Source organism: Canis lupus, chromosome 18 (assembly GCF_003254725.2).
Source record: "Canis lupus dingo isolate Sandy chromosome 18, ASM325472v2, whole genome shotgun sequence".
Lineage (NCBI taxonomy): Eukaryota > Metazoa > Chordata > Mammalia > Carnivora > Canidae > Canis > Canis lupus.
Window position 1 is genome coordinate 35302983 of NC_064260.1, and position 23618 is coordinate 35326600.

The window sequence follows — 23618 nt, forward strand, 5'->3', positions numbered from 1 at the left end:
CGCGGCCCTGCCAACCCCTTCATTTCAGACCTTGGCCTGAAGAACTGTGAAAGACTAAGTTTCTGTTGTAAGCCCCCCTCTTTGAGGTAATTTGTACATCAACCCTAGGAAGCAGTGGCTTCAATGGCAATATGTATCAAGAAGAAAATGAAATGGGGAAATGAGACAAAAATCTAAACAGGGACTCAAATGGGACCACTGTAAATGATGCAGTGTGGAAGGCCCCCTGGTGGAGGCACCCTGAGTCCCTCCATGCGGGAGATGGGTGTTCTGAATCTGAGGGCAGCAGTTGCAAAAGGCCCAAGCTGGGAATAAACTCGGCATGTTGGAGGACCAGAAAGTCAATGGGGCTGGCTATGGGAGGTGGAGAGGAGGGTGGCAGGGAGATGCTGATGCAGAAAGGGACCAGACCCTGTCGGACCTTGGAGGCCTTTGAAACCCGTCCCAAAGAGTTACAGAGACTTGGAGATGCCCTTACTAGCAGAGAAAGAAGGAAGTTATGTTATTTGTTAAATAAGTAAATGTGAGCATGTTCTAATCGTTCTAGTAATTGGATTAAAAGCCCAGAGCCTTCAGCATCTTACACATGGAATCCCATCCCACTGTTAATTCTGTATGAACAAGAATGTCACAAATAGCACATGTGAGGTCAAACACCACAGGACACAGGAGAAAATCCTCAGTGGGATCCTTTTATTTTGTTCGCTATTTATAAAGTAAAATTTCAACCTGTAAAAGTTGTTTCTACCAGTTCGGTCAACGGCTTGGAACATTCCTAATTCCCGGGTGTGGTGGTCCCCAGGGCAGGTCCAGGGGACCAGATGGAGGGGTTCCAAAACTCCACAATACCAGCTTCTCCAGGATCCCACTGCTTCATTCTTACTGGCGATCAGCGAGGAAATGGATTGTATTTCTATTCACTTTTTCAAAGATCAGACCTACCTCATTTGCATGACAAGAACATTTTCTCAAGTATAATAGTGTTGATCATTTTCCTATAGCTCTGTGAATGCCTGACATTCATTTCTTCCCTACCTCTAAAATTCCTTTCTTTTTCACATTATCTTTCTTGATTGCTTCTTATTGTAAAAATAAAGAACACAAAGATGCGGGTTTGTTGTGCACATGAGCAGGTCCGCACAGAAAAATGCACAGAGGATTTATATACCATTTACAGTGACAGCTCAGAGTACAAAGTCAAGAAGGAAGAATCTGGAATATGAGACGTGCTCTGAAATAAGCCTGCATAGGAGGATACCACTGTAGCTTCGTCAGGCTTTCCGCTCACTGACTATTCAACAGTGGCAAATGTAAAAAATGTGCAGTTAAAATACATAGCAGTCGCTCCACACGGTGCCCCCCAGCCCACCCAACTTCTAAATATGAGGCTTTTTCACATTCTCTCCCCCTTTCATTTATGTTTACTGAAAAAAGCTAAAAAATCATGTTTTAGCAAGTGTCCCCATAGAGCATAGTGATTTACCAAGATTTTAATGTGTTTGGAGAGAAGTCTTACTGAAACAATAGCGATGACTATTTTCCAGTAAATATTGGGTGGAAAACAATTTAACCCCAATCCGAGGTTATAAACTTGCTTTTTGGGGAGGCCACAAGTGCTGTAAATGAGACAACTGCAGCAACCATCCAAAACAATAAAAGAAAGCCTATGACAGTCTGCTGTATGTACTATGGGGAGGATGCATCAAAGTTCATCATGATTTTTTGTGAGGTCTTCCCCATAATTGGTAGCTTGGCTTCCAACAAACATGTTCCAGTTCTCCAATATCTCCTCTTTAGTTAGCTTTTCATCCTGTAAGAGGGAGGAAAGACCTCTGTCACAGAAGTTCTGGGAACTCTGAGCAGTTGTTCAGCATGAAGCTCTCATAATTTCATGGATTTTCAACATTTAAAATTAGTACATGGCATAATTAAGAAGCTGTTAGGCACGTCCTTCACCCACGGTCACTGCCCACCAAAAACCAAACTGGAACAGCCTCCTGGCTTAAGAGCTACGGTAAAATATAGCAGGCAAGTCCTCAAGGAATTCAGAAGCTAGAATCCAGTTATGTCTACAAGCAGTGTTGGCATTCCCCAAAACACGCCCCAAAGAATTCCACTTCCCTTTTATGGCTTGACTCTAAAACTCTCCTGTCTCCCAAGAACTGGGGGCAGTGATCAAATTGGGAAGAAGCAGGACTTCTTTCTAAATCTTGTTTATTTATTTGGATATTTATTAATAGATACTGAAGTGCTGGGCATCAGAGCCAGCAGTACGAGCTTGCTTGGATGTAATGGGATGGGCATGCTTGTGTCTGACGCATTACAAATGTCTGATAATATCTGCTGACTGTATGAATGAACAAACCTATCTTATGGCAACTCAGGGTATACCTCTTAAATCCAAGCCTGGGCCACAGCAAACAAAGTTACCGTTTCTGTAATCCTGGGAGATGGGAGTGAATTAAGTGTGTGGCCCTTAGCGGACTGTTCGGGAATGTCTGGGCCTAATGAGTTTACATGGGTTATCATGGTATTGGCTTAAGTTTACAAGTCTCATGTAGGGCAAGAGTGAGAGCAGTTGATCAGGACGTGGCTGCATGGGCCTGGGCCAATGCTATCACCAAAGAAGCAAACAGAACCAATCTTATGTAAACTGTGTCCCTTCAAGGAACGATTCTAGAAGATCGTGAAATACCTTATTTTTGTCTGACTCATACACCAGGTGCCTGGCCTCGGCCTGAGCGTGGTCATAGTCTTGAGGGAGGATCCAGTGGCGAATCTCATCTTTGTCCAACTTCCCATCCTTGTTCAGATCCCGGAACTCATTAAACTGCTCCCGTTCTGACAAAACCCAGTCTGGCTCAGGGCCGTTCTCCTCGTGGGAAAACATATCCGCTAGAAGGGAAGGTTGTCTTTGGTTATGAAGATAAGTGGGAAGGTAAGTCAGTAAGTCAAGGAAAGCCTGACCTCTTGAGTTTTGGGAAAGATGGTGACCAATCAAGAGCCCCAACCCAAATGTCTGGTGGGCGCTTTCTTGAGAACGACGCAGTGATTGATCCACTACGAAGGCTGCTTCGTGGAATAGAAAGAAGGGAGCTTATGAGCCAGAAGATGTATCCTGGCTCGACTTAGTTCAGTGACTGGGATTATGTTCCTTAATTCAGTAAGTCTTAAGTTGTCTTATCTATTATGTGGAGGTAATAATTTACAAAGCACAGAGTTATTATGAAGATTAAGTAGGATACTTTCTGTGAAAAAACTCTACAACCCAAACTGGCACTGTATAGGTGAAAAACCTTTTCCTGTAGGATGTGCTTAATGTTGGTCCTTATTATGTTATATATGTTTTTATATATAAAATATTATATTAGTATTATTTATTATATATAAAATACTTTATAATTTTTTCATTTAACTTTCATAATAATCTTATGAAGTAGATACTGTTGGTTTTCCCATTTTATAGATGAAAACACTGAGGCTTACCCTTAACCTTAACAAAGACCCACAGCCAGTATGAGCTTGAGACTACATAGGGGCAGGGCCACTCTGCTTCCACCCCGGTCTTAACCACTTATTCCTATTGTTGTTTGTATTATTTCCAAAGGGCTTTCTTTCCCATAGTTCGTTTTATTTCATCCTTACAACAATTCCGTAAGATGAATCATTATCCTTCTTTTACAAAATGACAGAGAAAAAAGAAAAAAAGAAGGCAAAGTTTATGCGTTGTTTGCTAAGTGACTAGATCTCCTTGGAAAAGACAGATACCCACCCTGTGGGCAGTTTTCTCTTTAATGGAAACACAGCTTGGAAATGCCAGGGGGTGGAGAGAGCAGGTCATGAACGAAGGAAAAAGAGAGGCAAGACCCTTGGTTCAGCCACAAGGCAGACCCACACCTGACACCTGCAGACTGTTTTTGAGAGAAGGTTGTCTGTATTTATTAGCTAACTTGGGCTTCATCTACTCCCGCAAGCATGCAGGCTATGTATTCCCATTTTCCCGATGAGGAAACTGAGGCTTATCACGATCATGTGACTCTCACAGGGTCACACAGCTAGAAAGTGGAGAGGCCAGGACTCCTGAGTCCAGTGCTCCTCCCAGCGCCCCACATCACCACCGGTGTTCCACTCACTCCCACCAGAAAAGAAGGCTCCTCTGTGCCTGAAGTCACTTGCTGGACCAGTCCACACATCGGGCCTCTCGGACTGCAAGCTGCTCAGAGTTGCATTTTCAAGCACAAGGCCCCCCACCATGCACCGCCCCCCCAACATAAAGGAGGGAATGAAGTTTCTTTAAGGCAAAGCCACTCAGAGCTTTGCCCCTGATTCTGCGCTGTTTCAATGCGGAGTTCAGGAGGGCCAGGAAGAGCACACACTTTTAATCAAAAGTGCTACATTGCTCGTTTCAATCCGTCAGCCTTTTCTGTCTAATTCCATCACCACCGTCAAGGTGAGGCGTCCGCGGCTCTGAACCGTCCGTCGCACGCACACCGGGCAAGAGGAAGGCTCTGCTGCTTGCCCTGACGCGGGGCCTGTCAGCATCTGTTACTCTGCAGAGGTAGGGCCGCCAAGATCACTTTAATTACTCTGGTGAGAGCTACCTGTCTGTTAACCACGGACCGGCGGACGACGGCGTGCGGGCCTTCGGATCAAATATCATTTCTCATGATTAGAAGAAACTTTGCTCCTCATTACCAAAGGCGCTTGTTCTTGGGCCTGGGGTGGCAAAGTCAGACACAGCCACAGACCACAGACCGATGGCGGCGCGGGCTCCAGTTTCACACTGACCGGGGATTAACTGATGATTAACTGCTCTACGGAGTACGCGTACAAAAATCCTACGCATCGTCCCACCCCTCAAAAGACTTGCCAGCTTATACTTTACTGACACTTGGGAGCAGAAGAGCTGCTGTGAGAAGGCACCTGCCACTTGGAGCCACGTGCCAGAGCCCCAAATTGCCTCCCCCAGTCCTTTATGCAGCTCCAAAGGGCTCTAACCAGCAAGGCGGCGTCTGACTCAGCTGCCGTTAAGTCCACGGGTGGGTGCCTGGTACCTGAAAACTTCCTGCCTAAGTGGAGCCCATCAGAACAAAATGCCAGGTTCGGTAGTCCCAGTGAAAGGCACCAAATGGGACAGCTCCGGTGGCTCAGCGGTTTGGCACCGCCTTTAGCCCAGGGCATGATCCTGGAGACCCGGGATCGAGTCCCACGTCAGGCTCCCTGCATGGAGCCTGCTTCTCCCTCTGCCTGTGTCTCTGCCTCTCTCTCTGTCTTTCATGAATGAATAAATAAAATCTTTAAGAAAAAGAGAAAGAAAAAAAAAAAAAAGAAAGGCACCAAATGGCCAACCGGGGGCAGCCGTGCACTCTGTAAAAGGAGTCAGCCCTCTAAGGAGGCTACCCTACCCCTCTGCAGATGCCTGGGCATCTCCACAGCTGGAATCATCACAGCTCCATCTGCTCCGTACTTCTGAGCCCCAGAGTGTGACTTCAGGGCCTCTCGTCTGGCACAGTCTGCTCTGACCTCACTGGGAATCTGTGGGATCTCCATGTCCATTTTGCAAGGGTAAAACTAGACAGTGTGGTGGGGGGCACCTCGCAGAGCCATGGGCCCGCTCGCACCCACCGTGTGAGGTCTCCAGAGTGCCTCCCTGATACTGTACCACTAGGGCTGGTGTGACAAGTCCCTTCCCAGTGGGAGGGCACAGGAGTGACAACATCAGACTTGCAGCTGTTGCTAACAGAGACGTCTGGGGAAAGTAGCTCGATGTGGGGGTGCAGGAATGTTGCCCAGTTGGGCCAGCAGAGCAAGACTCCAGGCCATACTCACCAATATACTCATCTTGATCCACGAACCCATCCCCATTCTTGTCGATGTCCTCCAGAGTTTCCTGGGAAGCAAAAGGGAACAGAGAAGGCAAGATGGCTACATGCCCCAAGTAAATCTGAGAAGTCTACCGGTTGTCTTTTGTCTGGCTTTATGGCTGAAAATCCTTGGCCACTTTTGGCTGGTCTCCTTACCTCCCTGGGCATTGGTTTCTTATCTGTAAAAAAACAGGCAGTGGCTTCTGTTCCTCCTCCCCCATCCCACCATTTTAAGAGCAGAACACTCTCTTCAAATGAAAATATAAGTAAAAGCCCAGAAGGGCTCTGATTTTTATCAGGAAGCCCTGCCAGGCCAACCATCTCCACCATCCAGCCAAACCATCCCCTGCGGTACCAGTGGACGAGATACTCACAAAAAATAGATGCCGGGGCTCAGTGGACGACGGACACTAAGTTGGTGTCACAAAAATATGAAACAGTGGGCAATTAAAAAGTAAAAGCATATCTGACTTTTGAATGTGTATGTTCTGCATTTAGTATATTTGACTTAATTGGGATTACGGCTAGGGTGAGTAAGTAAATGAATTTACGATCCACTGTCACAGCAACTCAGAGGCATCCTGGATGGAAGACAACAGCCAACCCCGGGAGCAGAGAGCCAATCCAGAGGCACAGGATGCGCTTGTGGACAATTCAGTTCCTCTGGCAAATCACCTATCCTAAATGGATGGTGGGTGGTAAAAAGATCCCTAGGGCCACTGCCCAGTCCTCGGTGTCATGGTGATCACGAGAGTGAAGCATGAGGCAAGAGCGGGCCCCATCCACCAACTGGGCAACGGAAATAGTCCAGGGTTGATTATGAACAAACACTTAAGCCACTTGTTTCCCAGCATCCAAGCAGTTAGAACTGGCCTGGGACATCTGCCCGGGAAATAGATGATGGCAATTATTTTACTGTTCTGGAAAATGAAGACGTTTGGGACCCAACCTGATGCCATGGAAAGCACTATGGAAACCATTCCTCAAAGCCTTGGGTCAAAATCAGACCCATGCCCCATGCGGCCTCCCAAGCCCTACTCCTATGAGGAACATCCTTCTCCCACTCTCAAGTTCCCCAATGGTTTAACAATCAACCAGTCCATTTCAGAGTCTTTTTCTTGTTCCCTCAGGGCTGAAAAATGGGACAGAGTCCAGCTAGTTGATCCCTAAATCCATCTGCTCTTGCCCGGCCCACATCTGAACAGTAGCTCCCTGCCTCGTCCTCTTTAGAAGGAGTCCATGGAAGGTGAAAGGGAGGGAGGATCCATTTCTTGGCCAGAACAATCATGGCAGACTGTTGCCCTCTTTTCTTTCCCTCTCTTGTCCTTGGTCTCCCAGCTGGTTGTCGCCAGGATGACCCGGAAGCCACAAGATGGTCGAGTACACGGTGTAAATAGCCCGGGTACCTGACAGGACTTGGAGAAGTGCCCAGAAGGCCCACCTGACTTGGGGGACCACCTGCACTGGTCTTGGGAGAAGCTTTGTTTTCCACGGCTGGGCTCAGGGCTGTTACAGTGGGCAGCCTGTCCCGACTAAGCCAGCGGGTAGGCGGGTATTTCCCACCTAGTCCACTTCAGGGTTCTTCTCTTAATTCCTGTCAAGCTGAAGAATGCTCTCTCTTTGGAAGAAGGGACAAGATTTTAGTACAGATTTGGCTCTGGCTCAGGCTCTATTTGTCTTACCAAAACCACAATTTCCTTCATGTGCTCAAACTCCTCAGGGTGCAGGAAGGCGGTGAACTCCTCCCGAGTGGCGGTCTGGTCACCATCCAGGTCTGCAGCCTTGAACCTTCTCTCGTCGCGGGGCAGCATCTTTTTAAAGGTGTGATGATCCAAAGAGTCTTGAAACTCAGCAGGGTTTCCTGCAGGATGTGCGCGGAAGTGTTTAAACTGGGCTGCTAAGGAGAGCGTCTCCTCCCAGATCACTCATCCTTCGTGCCCAAATGGTACACACAGGACAAAAGGTCCCGAGCCACTGAGTTCTTTGAAACATTTTCTTTCAGGATGGCTTTAGGGTCTGTTCCTTCACCTCCACCCCCGTCGCCGCCCCACAATCCAGGCCCTAACAGCTTATGGGGGCATTACAGCAAGTGGTTAAGAGTGTGGGCTTTGGGCCTACTGCCATGCTTTTTCTTTGCAGAACTCTGCTTTCGTCATATCATTCTTTGCTCTAGAACATGCACAGGCTCCCCAGTAACCATGACATTCTGTCTGCAGGTTTCTGTCTAGCTTCCACGATCTCCCTGAACCTAGCCGTGAGTGTGTGCTCCTCTGGCTCTCCTCAGACCGGTCTCCTAGCTCTCGTTACCCTGTACCCAGTGGGGCTGCACCCTGTGCTTTGTCCACATCCCTCTATCGTTCCCCATGAACAAGCATGTCTTATATCCAAACCCTGCCCACTGCTGAATGCACTGCTGCCCCTTTGTTCCTCCAGCTGGCCCACCTTCCCCTCTTGTCTCTATCTCTTCAAATATATATCCATTTTTCAAGGCCCAACTCCCAGACCACCCTCCGCCAGGAAGCCTTCCTTGACTGCTCCAGCCCACTTGGTCTTTGCTTTCTGAAACTGGGCAACATTTTGAAACTGTACCACAGACACGCTTCACCTCTGCTCTGTTCTCTTTGCCTCTGAGGTTGTCCGCTCAGATTGGACAGCAACCTCAGTCACTTCTGTGGGGTTTTTTTAATAGAGGGAGGTGGGGGAGGGGCAGAGGGAGAGAGAGGGAGAGAGAGGTAGAGAATCCTAAGTAGGCTCCACACTCAGTGCAGAGCCCATCGTGGGGCTCAATCTCAAGACCCCGAGCCCAAATTGAGAATCCGATGCTTAGCCAACTGAGCCACCTAGGCTAAGTCACTTTTTATTGGACCCCAGACCCCTCCCACTGCTCACCACCTACAGACTCAGACTAAGCAGCTCTGTACATTCTTAGCAAGCAGAGGAGGATGTTACACAAGTGGGCGGTAGATGTGTCAAGAGAGAAGAGAGGCTCCCTCAAGGAGCTTGTTGTGCGGGCCACAGCTGTGCAGCACCTCTTACCTAGGTAGTAACCATACGTGGCTTGCTTGTATTCCTCCCAGGAAATTTTATCATCTTTGTCCCGATCATAATCCTTCCAGACTTTAGCGACATTATCGTAGATGTATCTTTTCTGCACTCGTTTGATCCAGGTTTTCAGCTCCTCAGTGGTTACAAAGCTGTCCCCATCACTGTCGATTCGATCAACGATCTTCCTGTAGTTTAGAAAAAAAAAAAACAAAAAACAAAAAAACCCACAAGGCTATTATCAAGGTTTGTGTGATCCTGATCCAGAAAAAGATCAAACACCGCAGAATCTAAAATGCATAAACAACTGAAATAAAATCAATGATCCGATGGTGCTGCAAAGGATCTTGAAGTTTCTCTTTTCTGAAGACAATGTGCCTCCCCCTGACCCCGTGCCAATGGCAGACACTGCCAGAGAGGGCCATGCCCTCTGTCCTGATAAACCCAGAGGTGCCTCAGAAGCCTTCTCAACACAATGCTTTGCAGGAGGACACCACCAACTGATCAGAGTTGATGTGTAAGATGAAACCTAGCAGTCTCCTCCGGGTGCAGTCCGACACCCTTGTTTTAGAGTGATGGCACAGAGGCGGAGGGAAATGGGATGACTTTTCTGAGATCACACAGCTAGCATGTGCTATGATCAGGGTAAGAAATTACATCTCTGGGCTTTAGGGCCAATGCAAAAAAAAAAAAAAAAAAGAAGAAGAAGAGGAAGAAGAAATAAAGGAAAATTCTATGTAAGCCAAAAGATAAGTGAATGCGTCTCTTCTTTTTTTAAATCTCACCACTTTGGACTCAAAGACTTGAAACTTAAAGCAGAAAGAGACCAGATCTTATTGACCAAAGCCTAAGATGTCAGCGATGAAGGAGCCTTCACACCACAGAAATTATTCAAGAAACTGGATCAGCTGAGCAGCTGCAGGAGCCGACGCCCCTGACCTCAGGGTGAAGATGCCCAGGTCCAAGAGTGGTGTCTCCTGTTCCACAGCTGGCCCAGGGTCCAGCGACTGCCCATTGGACTCGCCTGGGGCACCCTAAACCCTAATGCAGAGCAAACTTCAGGTTGAGAACTCACCAGTGTCCATCTCTAGGTCCAAGGGTCCCAAGCTAGGGATGCTCTCCCTGTGGATCAAGGATACCCAGAAGCTATTTCTTAGGTTTAAAAAAGTATTCCTTTCCCCTATAATCCCTTTCACTATTTCTTATATTCCCTGTAGGAGAGAAAATGAGTGGGAAAAATCAGAGAGGGTGACAAAGCATGAGAGACTCCTAACTCTGGGAAACGAACAGGGGGTAGTGGAAGGGGAGGTGGGCGGGGGGGATGGGGTGACTGGGAGACGGGCACTGAGGGGGGGGCATTGATGGGATGAGCACTGGGTGTTATACTACATATTGGCAAATCGAACTCCAATAAAAAATATACTAAAGAAAGAAAGAAGTAAGTATTCCTTTAGTGGTCCATTTACCTGCGATGGGGCCACCCAGGTTAATTAGGGATCTGTTTCTTTGCTTTGGGCTGGAAACCTGTCAATTCAGTGGTAAAACTTTTTTACTGTCAACAGAAGTCCTAATTGACAGTTACTCTTTGATGAACTACAAATGAGGAGAAAAACCGCAAGAGACTCTTAACTCTAGGAAATAAATTGAGGGTTGCTGGACGGGAGGGGGGTGAGGAGATGGGGTAACTGGGTGATGGCATTAAGGAGGGCACGTGATGTGATGAGCACTGGGAGTTATTTGGAACTGACAAGTTAGACAACACCACATCTGAAACCAATGAATATGTTGTCTAATTGAATTTAATTGAATTTAAATTAAAAAAAAAAAAAAAAACCAGAGATGGGGGATGAATGCATGAGGACATGTGAAGTCCCCATCGCCCTCCTGAATCTGGGTAGCCCGAGCTCCTCTTTCTCAGCAAAGCCTGAGCACTCCTAACAGCTTTAATGCGTCCCCTCACTTGCCATTTTAACAGGTCTCAAGACTAACAAGCTGAGCCTCGAGGCTCCCCTCCAGGGAAGCACAGCCTCTCGGGGTCTCAATTTCCCTGACTCTAAATTAGAACACCTGCTTTACATGGGATGTTGCGGCGAATAAAGGAGAGAATGTGTGCCTGGCCTTACGAAGGACAGGACCCTAGATCACAGACAGACCGAGAGCTCAGCAAACACCCAGCGAGTAACAGAGTGTGCAGAGCCTCCAGGCAGAGCCTCGGGCAAACCTGGACATCTGTGGCCAGCCTCCTGCAAGGCGGCCCAGCTCTGCTCCAGACAATGACGGACACATGGGAATAAAAGTCGCCGGGTGTCCAGAGAAACCAGAAATGAGGGTGTGTATGTGAAAGCCCTCAGGGTGTAGTTTCTGTTTTCTCTTAGACCTTGCAGCATGTCTGTGAATGCGTGCGGCCTGCGGGCCTCCACCTTGCGGGGCCCCTGGCCTACGTGTCTCCAGGGGCCTCAGAACGGTCACGTTCTCAGAACCCAGGGTCAGGTGGTGATGGCCTGGATCCAGCCACACTCCTCCCTCAGCAGCCCAAGCTGGGAGGGGGTGTCTGGTGCATGGGGAGCTGTGGACAGAGGCGGCTTTTCATGCTCCATCCCGTCCCCAATGGCACCCATCGTTTCCAAGCCTCCACCTATGGCCTGGCTTCACCTTACAGGTGTGTGGTGCGTCCGCTACCCACTACCCAACCCGTGATTCAGGCCAGAGATCAGATGACCCCCTGGGTTCCTCCCTTGTCTTCCCCACCCCCATATCGAGTCAAGAGCCAAGTACCCACGTTCTACCTACCACATGTGTCTAGATTCACCCTCTCCGGCCCTTGGGACTGGCTGTGCCTGGTTCCGGCCCTCCTTGCCACTCCCCTGCCCCTGATCGCCCCATCCATGCCTCAGTTATGTTCTCTGTTCTGCCGTCTGACATTCCTGACAAGTTTGGGGGATGATGACATTTGATCGTGTACGGGATAACATCTAATCTCCACCTCAGAGGTCCTTTCTGCTCTGCCCTTAGCTTCCCTCCACTCCCACCTCCTACTTCTGTGCTGTCCCTTTACTGTCCCAACACTCCCCATCCCCCAGAACAGGTTTCAGTACCTTTATGAGCAGATTGTTTTCTCTGCAGGAATGCCTGCCCTTGCCTGTACACCTGGCAACCTCTGAGCCATCCCACAAGCTCTCATCAGGTGACAACCCCGAGCCCTGAAGCCGCTCTCTCCAACCTGAAGCTCTGGGGCTTCCTCCTCCCGAGCCTGTGCGCTGGGGTTTGTATATGCGGCCATCCCAGCATTCGTGCAGTGTCTGCTTGGGCAATTCTAAGTACTTTGAGGCCTAGAGCATACGGCTTGTGTCTGCCAGCCGGCCAACCTGGTGCCTGACACACAACAGCCATTCAGAGGTCTGCTGCATGACTGAATGAATGAAGCTGAGGTGTTCATGCAAGCATCAGATGGAGACCAACCACCAGCCCCATTTCTCACCACTAGGCTCGCCTATCAGGATAAACGCATCAAAGCTGGAAGCTGTTAGGACCGCAAACTGCAGAGTTCCTTACTCCAAATCCCCAGACCTCTCGGCCTCCTCCCTGATGACAACGTGGCACATGGCTGCCTCTCAGGGTCCCAGAATAAATCAGTTACCAAGTGCTTCAAAGCAATACAATAGGCCGAACTCCTCAATGGCCCCCATTGTTAAATCCTGAACCAGCGGAGAAAAGTACTTTTCTGCAAAATAAAGGGTGATTGTTTGGAGATGACTTTGAAGTTGAAAGATCTTTTTATCAGCAGGCAGATGGTGCACCTACACAATAGGTATAATTTAGCCTCCTATTTTAACCAACCACGTTGGCCTTTGGTAGCCCTCCTCAGCACAGGGATGGCTGTGTTCTTTTTCATGCAGCAGGACAAGAAGATCCTCCACCCCCAGGAAGCAGGTTCCGGGAGGAAGGCCTGGTGCCCATTAGGCAAGGCTACTGGGATCCCCCCCCCCTCTCCCCCTCCTTCCCCAGCCCCAGCCCAGCCCAGCCCAGCCCAGCGCAGCCTCCACCTGGGATCAAGTTTTGGCTGCTGGTTCCTCTGTGGAAGGGTCCCAGATATCTCTGCCCAAGCCCAAGTGAATCCCCAGGGGACCTGGAGAGGGTGCAGAGATGTACCGAAGTTTTGTGTTCCAGGCTTGGCTCCCGATTCAGCTGGCTTCACCAGCGAAGCTCTGCAATCTGCCACCACACCCTCCAGCTTGTTGCCCTCCCTGCCAAAGCACCGGGTGCCTCCGCTCACATGTGCTGGAAGCACAAACTCGGGGACCAGTTTCCATTCCCGCTTCTCACTCCCTGTCCCCTAATCCCCCTCTGTCTCCTCAACAAGCTTTTTATATCCCTCCTCCTGCCCTCCCTACTATCAGGCCGAAGGCCAGGGCACCTCTGGCCCCCCTCCCCCCCCCCACCCCCACCCCCACCCAGTAACTCCCACCGGGCATCAGCCTCTCCTGCATCCGCAACCCCCCCCCCCACCAGTCTTTTACCCATTTACGTTCATCCTGGGGACCTTCTTGGCAGGGTCACAAGCCCTCCACTCGGGGAATGTGGAAACTGGGAGGGTGGGCGAGAATCCTGTCACTGTCCCCGAAGGCCACCGTGCGGCAAGTCTTCGGCTGCACACCGCTGCCCCCGAGGGGCCTGGGGGTGCCCTCGCCGCCCTGGCTCCCGCGGCCGCGGCCACGTCCCCGCCGTCCCCGCCGCGGCCCCCGCCCTCCGGCCGCGCGCCCGATTTCGCTTTCGCTTTGCGGCGCGCGCCCCGCCGTCCCCGCGGGCACCTGCGCGGCCCGGCTCACCCCAGCCTCTCCTTGCTCTCCTCCGAGGTGAGCTGGTCGAAGGTCTTGGAGTCCTCCTTGCCCAGGAAGGCCTCGTGGTCGTACTGGAAGCTCTGGTTGTCCTCGGGCGGCCGCTCGCCCAGCTCCGAGTCGGGCCGCACCACGCGCTCCTTGCGCACCGTGGGCTTGGCCCGCAGCGTCCGCGGCGCCAGCGCCAGCGCCAGCAGCAGCCCCAGGGCGAGCCCCAGGGCGCGGTCGCGGCCGCCGCGCGCCATCGGCGGGGCGGGAGGGCGGCCGGCGGGGGGCGCCGAGCGGGCGGCGGGGACGGCGGCTCGGCAGCGGGGCTCGGGCGCGGCGGCGGCGGCGGCGGCGGCGGGGACGGGGCCGGGGCCGGGGCGGGGCGGGGCGGGAGCGGACGGGGGGCGCGCCCCGGGCCGCGGGCAGGGAGGCTCGGGCGGCCGGGCTCGCGCGCCCATTGGCCGCCGGGCTGCGGGGGGCGGGGGGGGGCCCGAGCCACGTCGGCGGCCCGGGGGGTGGGCGCGGGGCTCGGGTTTCGCCTCGGCCCCTCCCCGCGGTCTGGTCGCGAGGGGCGGGCCCCGGCGCGCGGGGCTGGGGGCCGGAGGGCTCCTGGGAGACGCGCAAGTTCTTTGTCAAGCAACAGATGTTCTGGATCAAATGCGCCCTCTCTTCCTCCAGTGCCGCAGAACTGAGGGAGGGAGCGAGGCGCTGGCCCTCCCCAACTTCCAACGGGGCGCCCGAATCCCGGCCCGCGACCCCGCCCCAAGATGCGCCCCTAACTGGACACCCCCCCCCTCCCCCCGCACATTTGGAGTCTGGTCCCAAACACGAGAGTCTGGAAAGAAACCAGGGTGGCCGAGGTCCCCTGGAACCACGGAGGGTCGCAAACTCAAAGGTCCGGGAGGGCCCAGCGAGCAGCTCCCGTGCGCCGAGGCCGCGGCCCGCGAGCCTGAGCAGCCCTGGGCGTTCCCAGGGCCCGGAGTGCGGGCCCCGGGCTGCTGGATGGTCCCATTTCCCAAAGGAAATCGGGATTGCAGCTGGCTGATGCTTTCCCTTCTAGACGATGGGAGCACTTTTTTTGCAGAGCACTACATGCTTTAAACAAATCCTGTCTGTACATTGAAGGCAAGAGTGGTGCTGCCGACACAGAGAAGCTCTGTAGAACTTTCTGCAGTCTTGGAAACCGTCCGTGTCTGGGCTGGCCGGCAGTGGTTATCGAGCGCCTGATAGGTTGCTAATGTAACTAAGGCTTTGAGGATTTAATTTTAAATTTACACTTAAATAGCTGCACGTGGCTCTGGCTATGGTATTGGACGGTACAGGTCTAAGAGCAAAGATTCCGTGTCACAGCCTTTTGGGACTCATTTGAAAACCACGGGTCTCCCTCCAGAAAAATGCACATACGGCCACTGGCACGAGTGTTTGATGAAAGTGTCAGGAGATTCACGAATCTTCTAAAGCCCCGCTGATGAGCCTAGGTTAAGCATCCCTGGAGCACTAAAGCTGAGGTTGACGAGAGGAGCCCACTGCCACAGCCCGGGACAGCGGTACTCCCAGAGCATTTCCTTTATCTTTTCCTGTCCCCCTATCCTGATGGTCTAGAAGAGGTCACTGGGTTGTGTAATAAGGATACCAGGACATATCAACATAGATTCAAGTACCTTTTCTTATGAAGAGTTATCTGAATCAAGTAATGAATAATTATTGTGTGCCCTTCATGGCCTAAGCACTGGACTGGATGATGAGGTTACAACGGGGAACAAGACAGTCATCGTGTCCGCGGAGCTAGAGCGTTTGTACAGATCCTTCATTCATTCAATAAACTAAGCACCTGCTAAATGTCAGAGTACCGTGAGGAGTCCTGGTTAACTGAGTGGCAAGTCCGTGTGACAAGAGCTGAGGGAAAAAGGTGTTCAGTATTATGGGGGTACATCAGAGGGACAGGACCCACATTTGGGGATCCATTGGGGGAAGGCGTCCCAAAGAAAGGGACATCTGCACTGAGGCTGAAGATGATAGGCTAAGCCAGACCGCAGGGCTGTGGGTATATGAGGGAAAATAAGGTCCTGTGTGAGTTGGCGTGAGCAGTGGAGTTTGAGGTCATGCCCTTGTGACCCTGTATATCCCCACCTGCCCACGGTGAGATGTGGGGATGTCAACCTCAGTGTCACAACCTTCTTAGGGCAGGCAGTGCGGTGCTTAAGAAGAGATATGTCACCCACCATCAGTATAGAGGCTTAAATTTCCAGCAATAAAGCAACAGTTACTTCGGGTGCAGGCGAGCTCCCTATTAAAATGTGAGGGCACTGAGGTGGGTGGCTTTGTACCTTCGGTGCTCATCACACAGGCAGGATGTGAACTGAGTAGGGGGGGAGAAGGAGGAGTGGGAGGAGGCCCAGAGATCAAGGCTTAAAAGGAGGAGAAGGATTGGGAAGGGAATAGGAAAGTGGGTGGAGATTGGAGACAGTCTTTGCTTTGCTTATTCACAACTTTGCCACAGGCAGGCCTGGGCCCTTGGGACTGATCCAGACTCTCGGGATTGAGGGCGGCACATCCTCTGCCCTGTTCTAGTTGGCTTTCTGCCAGACACTAGTGGTTTCCAATATTTAGATTGTTCCAGAGGTAGTCTTGGCTCCTGTGGGAATTACCAGAGAATTCTAGTACTGCTGTGAATCCAAAGAAGTTTATGTCATTTCCCCTGGGATGGCATCGCTTTTTTTGTTTCTTTTGTGGAACCTCAAATGTCAAAATGACTATTCTTCCCATCGCCACCCTCTACTTTTTAAAATACCTTATTTATTTGGAATTTAGGTTTCCTTTACCATTTCAAAAATGTAATTTATTTAAAGTAGAAAAAACAAAACAGTTCACCTACTGTAAACTGTTGAGACCCACATCGAGCATCCGAACTCTTAAGACATACAGTTGAGAGACAACCTTGCAAAAACATTTAACTTTGAAAACCAATGGGGCTCATATCCCAAGACCCACAAGATTGTAGTGAGCCAAGAAACCAAGAAATAGGGAAGTTTGGGCCTCAGGCTCATCGGCTTCAGGCTCGGGGATGGCCAATTGCACCCAGGGTTAAAGTGAAGGAGGTTCCCCACTTCCTATGAAAGCGTTTGCCAGAGCACCAGCATCTCCTGGAAGGGAGCTTTGACACACATATGGTGTCCTGATTTTTGCTGCTGTGGCCTGATGAGTTCTCTTGATCACTTGGCTCCAGAGACCAAGGAGTTTGCAATCCTTGTCCTGTAGGACTCTAATAATTACCCAGAAAGGAGCTTACTTTCTGTCACCCAGAAAGGAGCTCATAGTTGCATCTGGTATGCCAATTTTTGTGGCTGCTGCCAGAGAGCACCTCTATATCACCCAGCTCTGATGGCCAGTAAGACTTATTTACTGGGTCCACAGCACTATAATCAAAGGATGCAGAATTCTTAAACAGCTGCCACCCCCAGGGCACAGCAAGAGGCAGCTTAGAGCTGTGAAAGAGGCCTATTAGCTAAGCATCATCAGGCTTAGACTTAGAAGCAGACTTCTAATTACACATCCATCTAGGGGGGCTGTGATCCTTTCCAGAGATAATCAGAGGGCAGGCTCTACCTTTAGCCTCACCCTCTGCTGCAGTCCAGAGCACCAGTGTCTCCTAGAGGGTACCCACGTCTGGTGCCCACTCTGATGGCTCCTCCCAGGGGACACTTTTACATTGCTTGGCTCTGGTGGCCAGTGGGGCTTGTGCTTGTGATCCCACAGGACTATATATATTTGCATATCTTTAAAAACTGATGCCTGAGAGTCTGACTTCTAGTAAGTCCGACTTACTAGTTGCTGAGATCCTCCTCTTTGGGACATTATCAAGTCTTGGTACATCCTGAACTACTGGGAGCTATTAAACCTATAATAGACTGCTTGGGCAAGCACAAAGGTTTGAGAGACAACAAAGACCTGGGGCAAGGTTGGGTGACAAGTTTCATCTCCCACACAAGCCCCCTCCTTCATGACTGGGAGAGGGGACTGTTTCATCTACTACATAGAAACCACCACAGAGAGTCAAACTAAACAGAAAAAAAAAAACAAAAAAACAAAACAGAAGAATATGTTCCAAATGAAAAAAAAAAAAAAAACAAAAAAACAGAAGATAAAACCTCAGATAAAATGAAGAGAAGTGACTTATACTTATCTCTGATAAAGAATTAAAAGTAATGGTCATAAAGATGTTCACCAAATGGGGAAAACGGGATGATCACAGTGTAAAGTGCAACAAAGAGGTGGAAAATATAAGAAAATACCAAACAGAAGTCACATAGCTGAAGAATACAATAACTGAACTCAAAGATACACTACAGGCCTTCAACAGCCTAAGCAGAAGAAAGGATTAGTCAACTCAAAGAGCAGTGGAACTCACCCAAACAGAGCAGTAAAAATACAAATAAAAGAGTGAAAAAGAGTAGAGATCATTTAGTGACTCAAATACATTAACATTCTCATCATAAGTTTCTCCGAAGGAAAAAAGAGAGAAAAGGGGGCAGGAGTCTTATCTGAAGAAATACTGGTTGAAACTTCCCTAATTTGAGGAAGGAAATAGACATCTAGATCCAGGAAGCCTAGAGAATTCCAAATAAGAGGACCCAAAGAGACCCACACCAAAACACATTTCAATAAAAATGTCAGAAGATTAAAAGCAGCAAGAAAGAAAAAATGTGTTACAAGAAAATCTTCATAAAATTATCAGCAGATTTTCCAGCGAAAACTTTGCAGGCCAGAAGAGAGTGGTATGATACATTCAAAGTGCTGAAAAGAGAAACACCTCCAAACAAGAATACATTACCTAGCAAGGTTATCATTCAGAACTGAAGGAGAAATAAAATGTTTTCCAGAAAAGCAAAAGCTAAAGGGGTTCACCAATAAACTGGCCTTATAAGAAACATTAAAGGGCTGTCTTTAAGCTAAAAAGAAAGGATGCTAATTAAGTGATAAAAACACACATGAAATCACAAGCCAGCTAGTTTACCAGAGAGAACCGGGAAAAGAGACAGTGAAGAAGAGCCCTCCTGGGGTCAGAGCACACCTCAAACACCAATCTCAAAAAATTACCCCTGGAAAGGATTATGAGTTTAATGGGATCTGACTGGGGAGCTGTCTTTGCCCCAGGACATTGGCTAAAACTATAGAGCAATTAGCTGGCAATTAGTGGTGCCTAAAGTTGGTTGTGGTCTAGGAAATAGTCAAAAAGAGCCCTGCTTAAACCACTGTGGTTCCATGCATGTCTGAGGTAGCACCTCCTAAGGAGCAATGTCAGATGCTTCACAATGTGAGGGAAGAGACTTCCCCTAAAAGACTCCAGCCAACTGGACTATCAACAAATAAACAAGCAAACAACAAGGAGAAGACCTAGAGGAGGAAGACCACTATCTAGAGTTCTAGGCTATGTTATCTAAAATAATCCAGTTTTCAAAGAAAATTACAAGACAGGGAAAAAAAAATAGAGGCAACAAGAAGTGCCAATGAGGGAAACCAGATCCTATAGCCCACCAGCCAGAAATCCTGCATCCAGCAAAGCTACCTTTCAAAAGTAGTGATGAAATAAAGACATTGCCAGATAAACAAAACCAGAGAATTCGTTGCTCACAGACCTACCTTACAAGAAGTATTAAAGGAAGTTCTTCAGACAGAAAGCAAACGACCCAAGAAACTAATTCAAATACACACACGCATACACACACACACACACACACAAGCACCAGTAAAGATAATAACATAATTATAAAAGGCAATATAAATGCATATTTCTTCTCCCCATAACTGATTTTAAAATGTATATGTAAAATATGTATATAGTCGTATTGTTAGGCCTATAACATATAGATACATAATATATTTGGCAATAACAGTATAAAGGAAGTGGATGGGAACAAAGCTATATTGGACTGTATTAGATCAGATGATAAATAAAACCAAATCCACAGGACAAATAAAAAGAACCAGAAAAGGCAAATAAAAGGTAAATATAACAAAAGCTATAAATATATATTTGCTTTACTTTCTTTTTTCAGCTCCTTTAAAAGACATAAAATTATATAAAGTAATAATTATAGCAATGTATTGTTAGGTTTGTAACATATCTGTAGATGTAATATGTGTAAAAATAATAGCACGTGCTGGAAAAGAGAATAGTTATCGAGAATGAACATTTCTATATTTCGTTGCAATAAGTTCGTGTATCTAACGTAGATTCTAATGAGTTAAGATGTAGAACATAGGCCTTAGGTCAAGTATTAAGGAAATAACTCAAAAAATATATGGTTGAAAAAAAACAGTAAGGGACTGAAAATACTACACTGGAAAACATTCACTTAATGCAAAAGAAAGCAGTAAAGGAGGACCAGAGAGACGAAAAAGGCAGAGGGAAAGCATCACCAGCTGGAAATCTGGCTGAACACATAGAAACCAAAGGCATCAGAAATGGTCACCGAAAGGGTAAATATTATGACATTTTTTTCTTATTTAAAACGTTTAAAAATGTAATTGACTTCTCAACTATAATAACAATGTATTGTGGGGTTGATAACACATGCATAAATAAGACACATAATTACAACTGTATATAGGATATAGGCCCAGAGGAGAGAAATGGAAGTCCGTTGTTTTAAGGTTCTTATATTACACATGAAGTAGTGAAGTATCACTGGATGGTAGACCATGACATAGTAAAGATTATGCTGTAAGGGTTAATTCCAGTGGGTCAGGACTTAATCTGAGCTATTTTGCTTAAGTTTCTGCATAGCAAAGGCATGAAACATACCCATTCATAGTATTGCCTTGAAACCAAGGGTCCAGGAAATTTGGGGGCGATTTTTACAACTTTCCGGCATCGATTGAGACTCCTGGAGGAGTCCGCCATGTAGCAAGAATATAACTGGACATGACTGGACAAGGTGCCATCTGGGGCTACTTGGTTCTGAGGTGTTCAATATACACAACAGTGGTTCCTGATCCAAGACATAAATTGCATTTGGCTGTGTGGCCCTTATAGAAAAAGGAGGCAATAGAAGACTCCTTCTGACATTTCCAGACCCCCCCACTGTGAGATGGCCTTTGGTTGGGATGCATGTTTTTACTTTAATGTTGGTATGTATTTGCTGTGGAGATATCTATCTATCTGTATCTATATCTACATCTATATCTATATGTCTTTGTAAGCATGGCCATTTTGGGTCCCATGAGTCTTCATCCTTAGCAATTGACTCTTCAACTCCCATTATTAATGTGAAGTCTCCTCTAAACCCTAAAGCAACACAGAAGTATCAAAGCAAAGAGTTGAATGAACCAACAAAGGTCATAGAATGGAGTCATAAAAAGTACTCAATCCCAAAGAGAAAAAAAAGAACCCAGAACAGAGGAGATAAGTAGAAACAAATAGCAAGATGATAGACTCAAACCTGACCATGTTAATGGTCATATTAAAGGTAATTTATAGAAACACTCCAGTTTAAAAGGCAGAGATTGTCAAATTATATAAAAAAGCAACTCCCACCTGTATGCTGCCTACAGGAAATGCATCTTAAATATAAAGATACAAATAGGTGAAAAGGATAGAAGAAATAGACCATGCTGACACTAATCAAAAGAATGTTAGAGTGACTACATTTATATCAGATAAGGAATATTTCCGAGGATAGAATATTGCCAAGAGTAAAGAAAGACATTTCACAATCACATAGGGATCACTTAATCAAGTGAGTATAACAATCCTCAATGTTAATGCACCTAATAGCAAAACTTTCAAATAAATGAAGGAAAAAAATAGCAAAGAGAAATAGACAAATACACAGCTCTGGCCATAAGTTTTTAGAAAATGCTCCCTCAATAGCTAATGGAACAAGTAGCAAATCAGCAAAAATATACTAGACTTGAACAACTCTAGCAATGCTCGGCCTGATTAACATTTTAAAAAACTCCACCCAATAACAGCAGCATACATATTACTCTCATGTGTAAAAATTCACCAAGATAAAACATTTTCTGGCCCATAAAACAAGTCTCAATAAATTTAAATGGACGGGACTGTTACTACCAACTGTTGGATTTCAGGGGCAAAGCTGAAGTAGCCAATGAAAGAGCTAGCCTCAGGCAATGAAAAACTAGCCTATCTCAGGACTTCCAGTTTCAGCTTCAACAAATAAAGACCTTAGAGGTTGTCACTCCTGGATTTACAATAACAGAAAAAAAAAAAAAAAAAGCTGAACAAACTGAGAATCATTGACTTCTTGGACCCACCAGAAAATTGAGATTGTAGAGCAAACCATCACCCTCAAATCCGGACAGATAGGTGAATGCAGAGCCACGGTTAGTTTACCTGGAGCAGAAGCTGCTGGAACCAAAAACTGAAAGGAACACTAAAATGGCAATTTTGCTGAATTGCTGGAGTCAATGTGTCGACTACAGGGAGAATGAGCATCTCCTGAGTGCTATAGGCTTGAGGGCAGAGGGGAGACTTTTATGGGTTTTACCGCCATGAATGCCACCAGGTTCTCATGGTAAAGTGTCAAGAGAAAAATCACCTTCTGTCTCTGGTAGGTAGAAGGGGAAAGTAACCATTCTTTTTTTTTTTTTTTTTTTCCACAGTACAATAGTTAATTGTATTTATTCAAGGCTCATGCTGTAAGCATTAAACCAAGCATGGGCTTTGATTCTGTGAGCCCAGATTCACATATTTAGGAAGATAAAAGCAAACTGTGATCCATGTATATGGATGAAAAACTAAAGGCTCACAGTTAATCACATCATGGTTTTAAATTTCTACAGCCTAAAAGCCAGAAGTCACAGATCTTTTAGGTCTTTCTGGATGTCCCACAAGGTATCTGCACTTTTCTTGAGCTGGGCAACCTCATCATCCTTCAGCTTTTGGTTGATCACACTGGTTAAGCCCCAAGTATTCAGGATACACGGAAGACTCAGGAAGACTTCGTTCTCAATATCATACATGCCCTTTACCATTGTTGACACTGGATGAATCCTGGAGAGACTTTTCAACATGGATTCAATGAGATCAGCCACACTTAATCCAATAGCCCAGTTGGTATATCCTTTTAGTTTGATGACTTCATAGGCACTTTTCAACCACCGTCTTATGCACCTCCTTCCAATTTTCACTGTCGTCGTCTGTTCTCATTTCTGGATTCAGTTCCTGAAGAGAAACACCTGCCACATTCACTCCACTCCACACAGCCACACTTGAGTCGCCATGTTCTCCCAAAATCCATCCATGGCAGCTGCTGGGATGAATGCCAAATTTTTCAGGCTTAAAATAGCAAAATCTAGCAGAATCCAGATTTCACCCACTTCCAATCACACGGTGCTTGGGTAGTCCACTTAGTTTCCAGGTAACATATGTAAGAATATCCACTGGGTTGGAAACCACAATTATGATACAATGAGGACTGTACTTGACTATCTGAGGAATAATGAATTTGAAGACATTAACATTCCTTTGCACCAGATTGAGGCGGCTCTCTCCCTCCTGCTGGCGGACTCCTGCAGTCACCACCACAATCTTAGAATTGGCAGGCACAGAGTAATCTTTATCTGTCACAATTTTAGGTTTCTGAAGAATTAAGCTCCCATGCTGTAGATCCATCATTTCTCCTTTGAGTTTATCTTTTAAAACATCCACAAGGGCAAGTTCTTCAGCCAGAGACTTTCCCAGAATGCTGATGACACATGCCATACCAACTTGTCCAACACCAACTACAGTGATCTTATTGTTTGGGATCGCTACCTCTTCTTCTGCAACTGGTGCAATCAGTTTTCCCTTAAGAGTTGCCATTGTTCGGGCACTGAGGGGGACACTTGACGGGATGAGCACTGGGTGTTATTCTGTATGTTG

The 23618-nt window shown here is 47.6% G+C and overlaps 1 protein-coding gene and 1 pseudogene across 1 annotated transcript; both read right to left on the reverse strand.

The window, feature by feature from the left end:
* Positions 1 to 676: 676 nt before the first annotated feature.
* Positions 677 to 14001, reverse strand: RCN1 (reticulocalbin 1). Its single transcript, XM_025452374.3, has 6 exons — positions 13733 to 14001; positions 8901 to 9094; positions 7547 to 7725; positions 5830 to 5890; positions 2696 to 2895; positions 677 to 1810 (listed from the first exon to the last, which is right to left on the reverse strand). The coding sequence occupies exons 1-6, from the start codon at positions 13984 to 13986 to the stop codon at positions 1703 to 1705; spliced, it is 996 nt and encodes a 331-aa protein (XP_025308159.1). The 5' UTR covers positions 13987 to 14001; the 3' UTR covers positions 677 to 1702.
* An 8372-nt stretch (positions 14002 to 22373) lies between these two features.
* On the reverse strand, positions 22374 to 23601 carry LOC112663424 (L-lactate dehydrogenase B chain-like; annotated as a pseudogene).
* Positions 23602 to 23618: the final 17 nt, after the last annotated feature.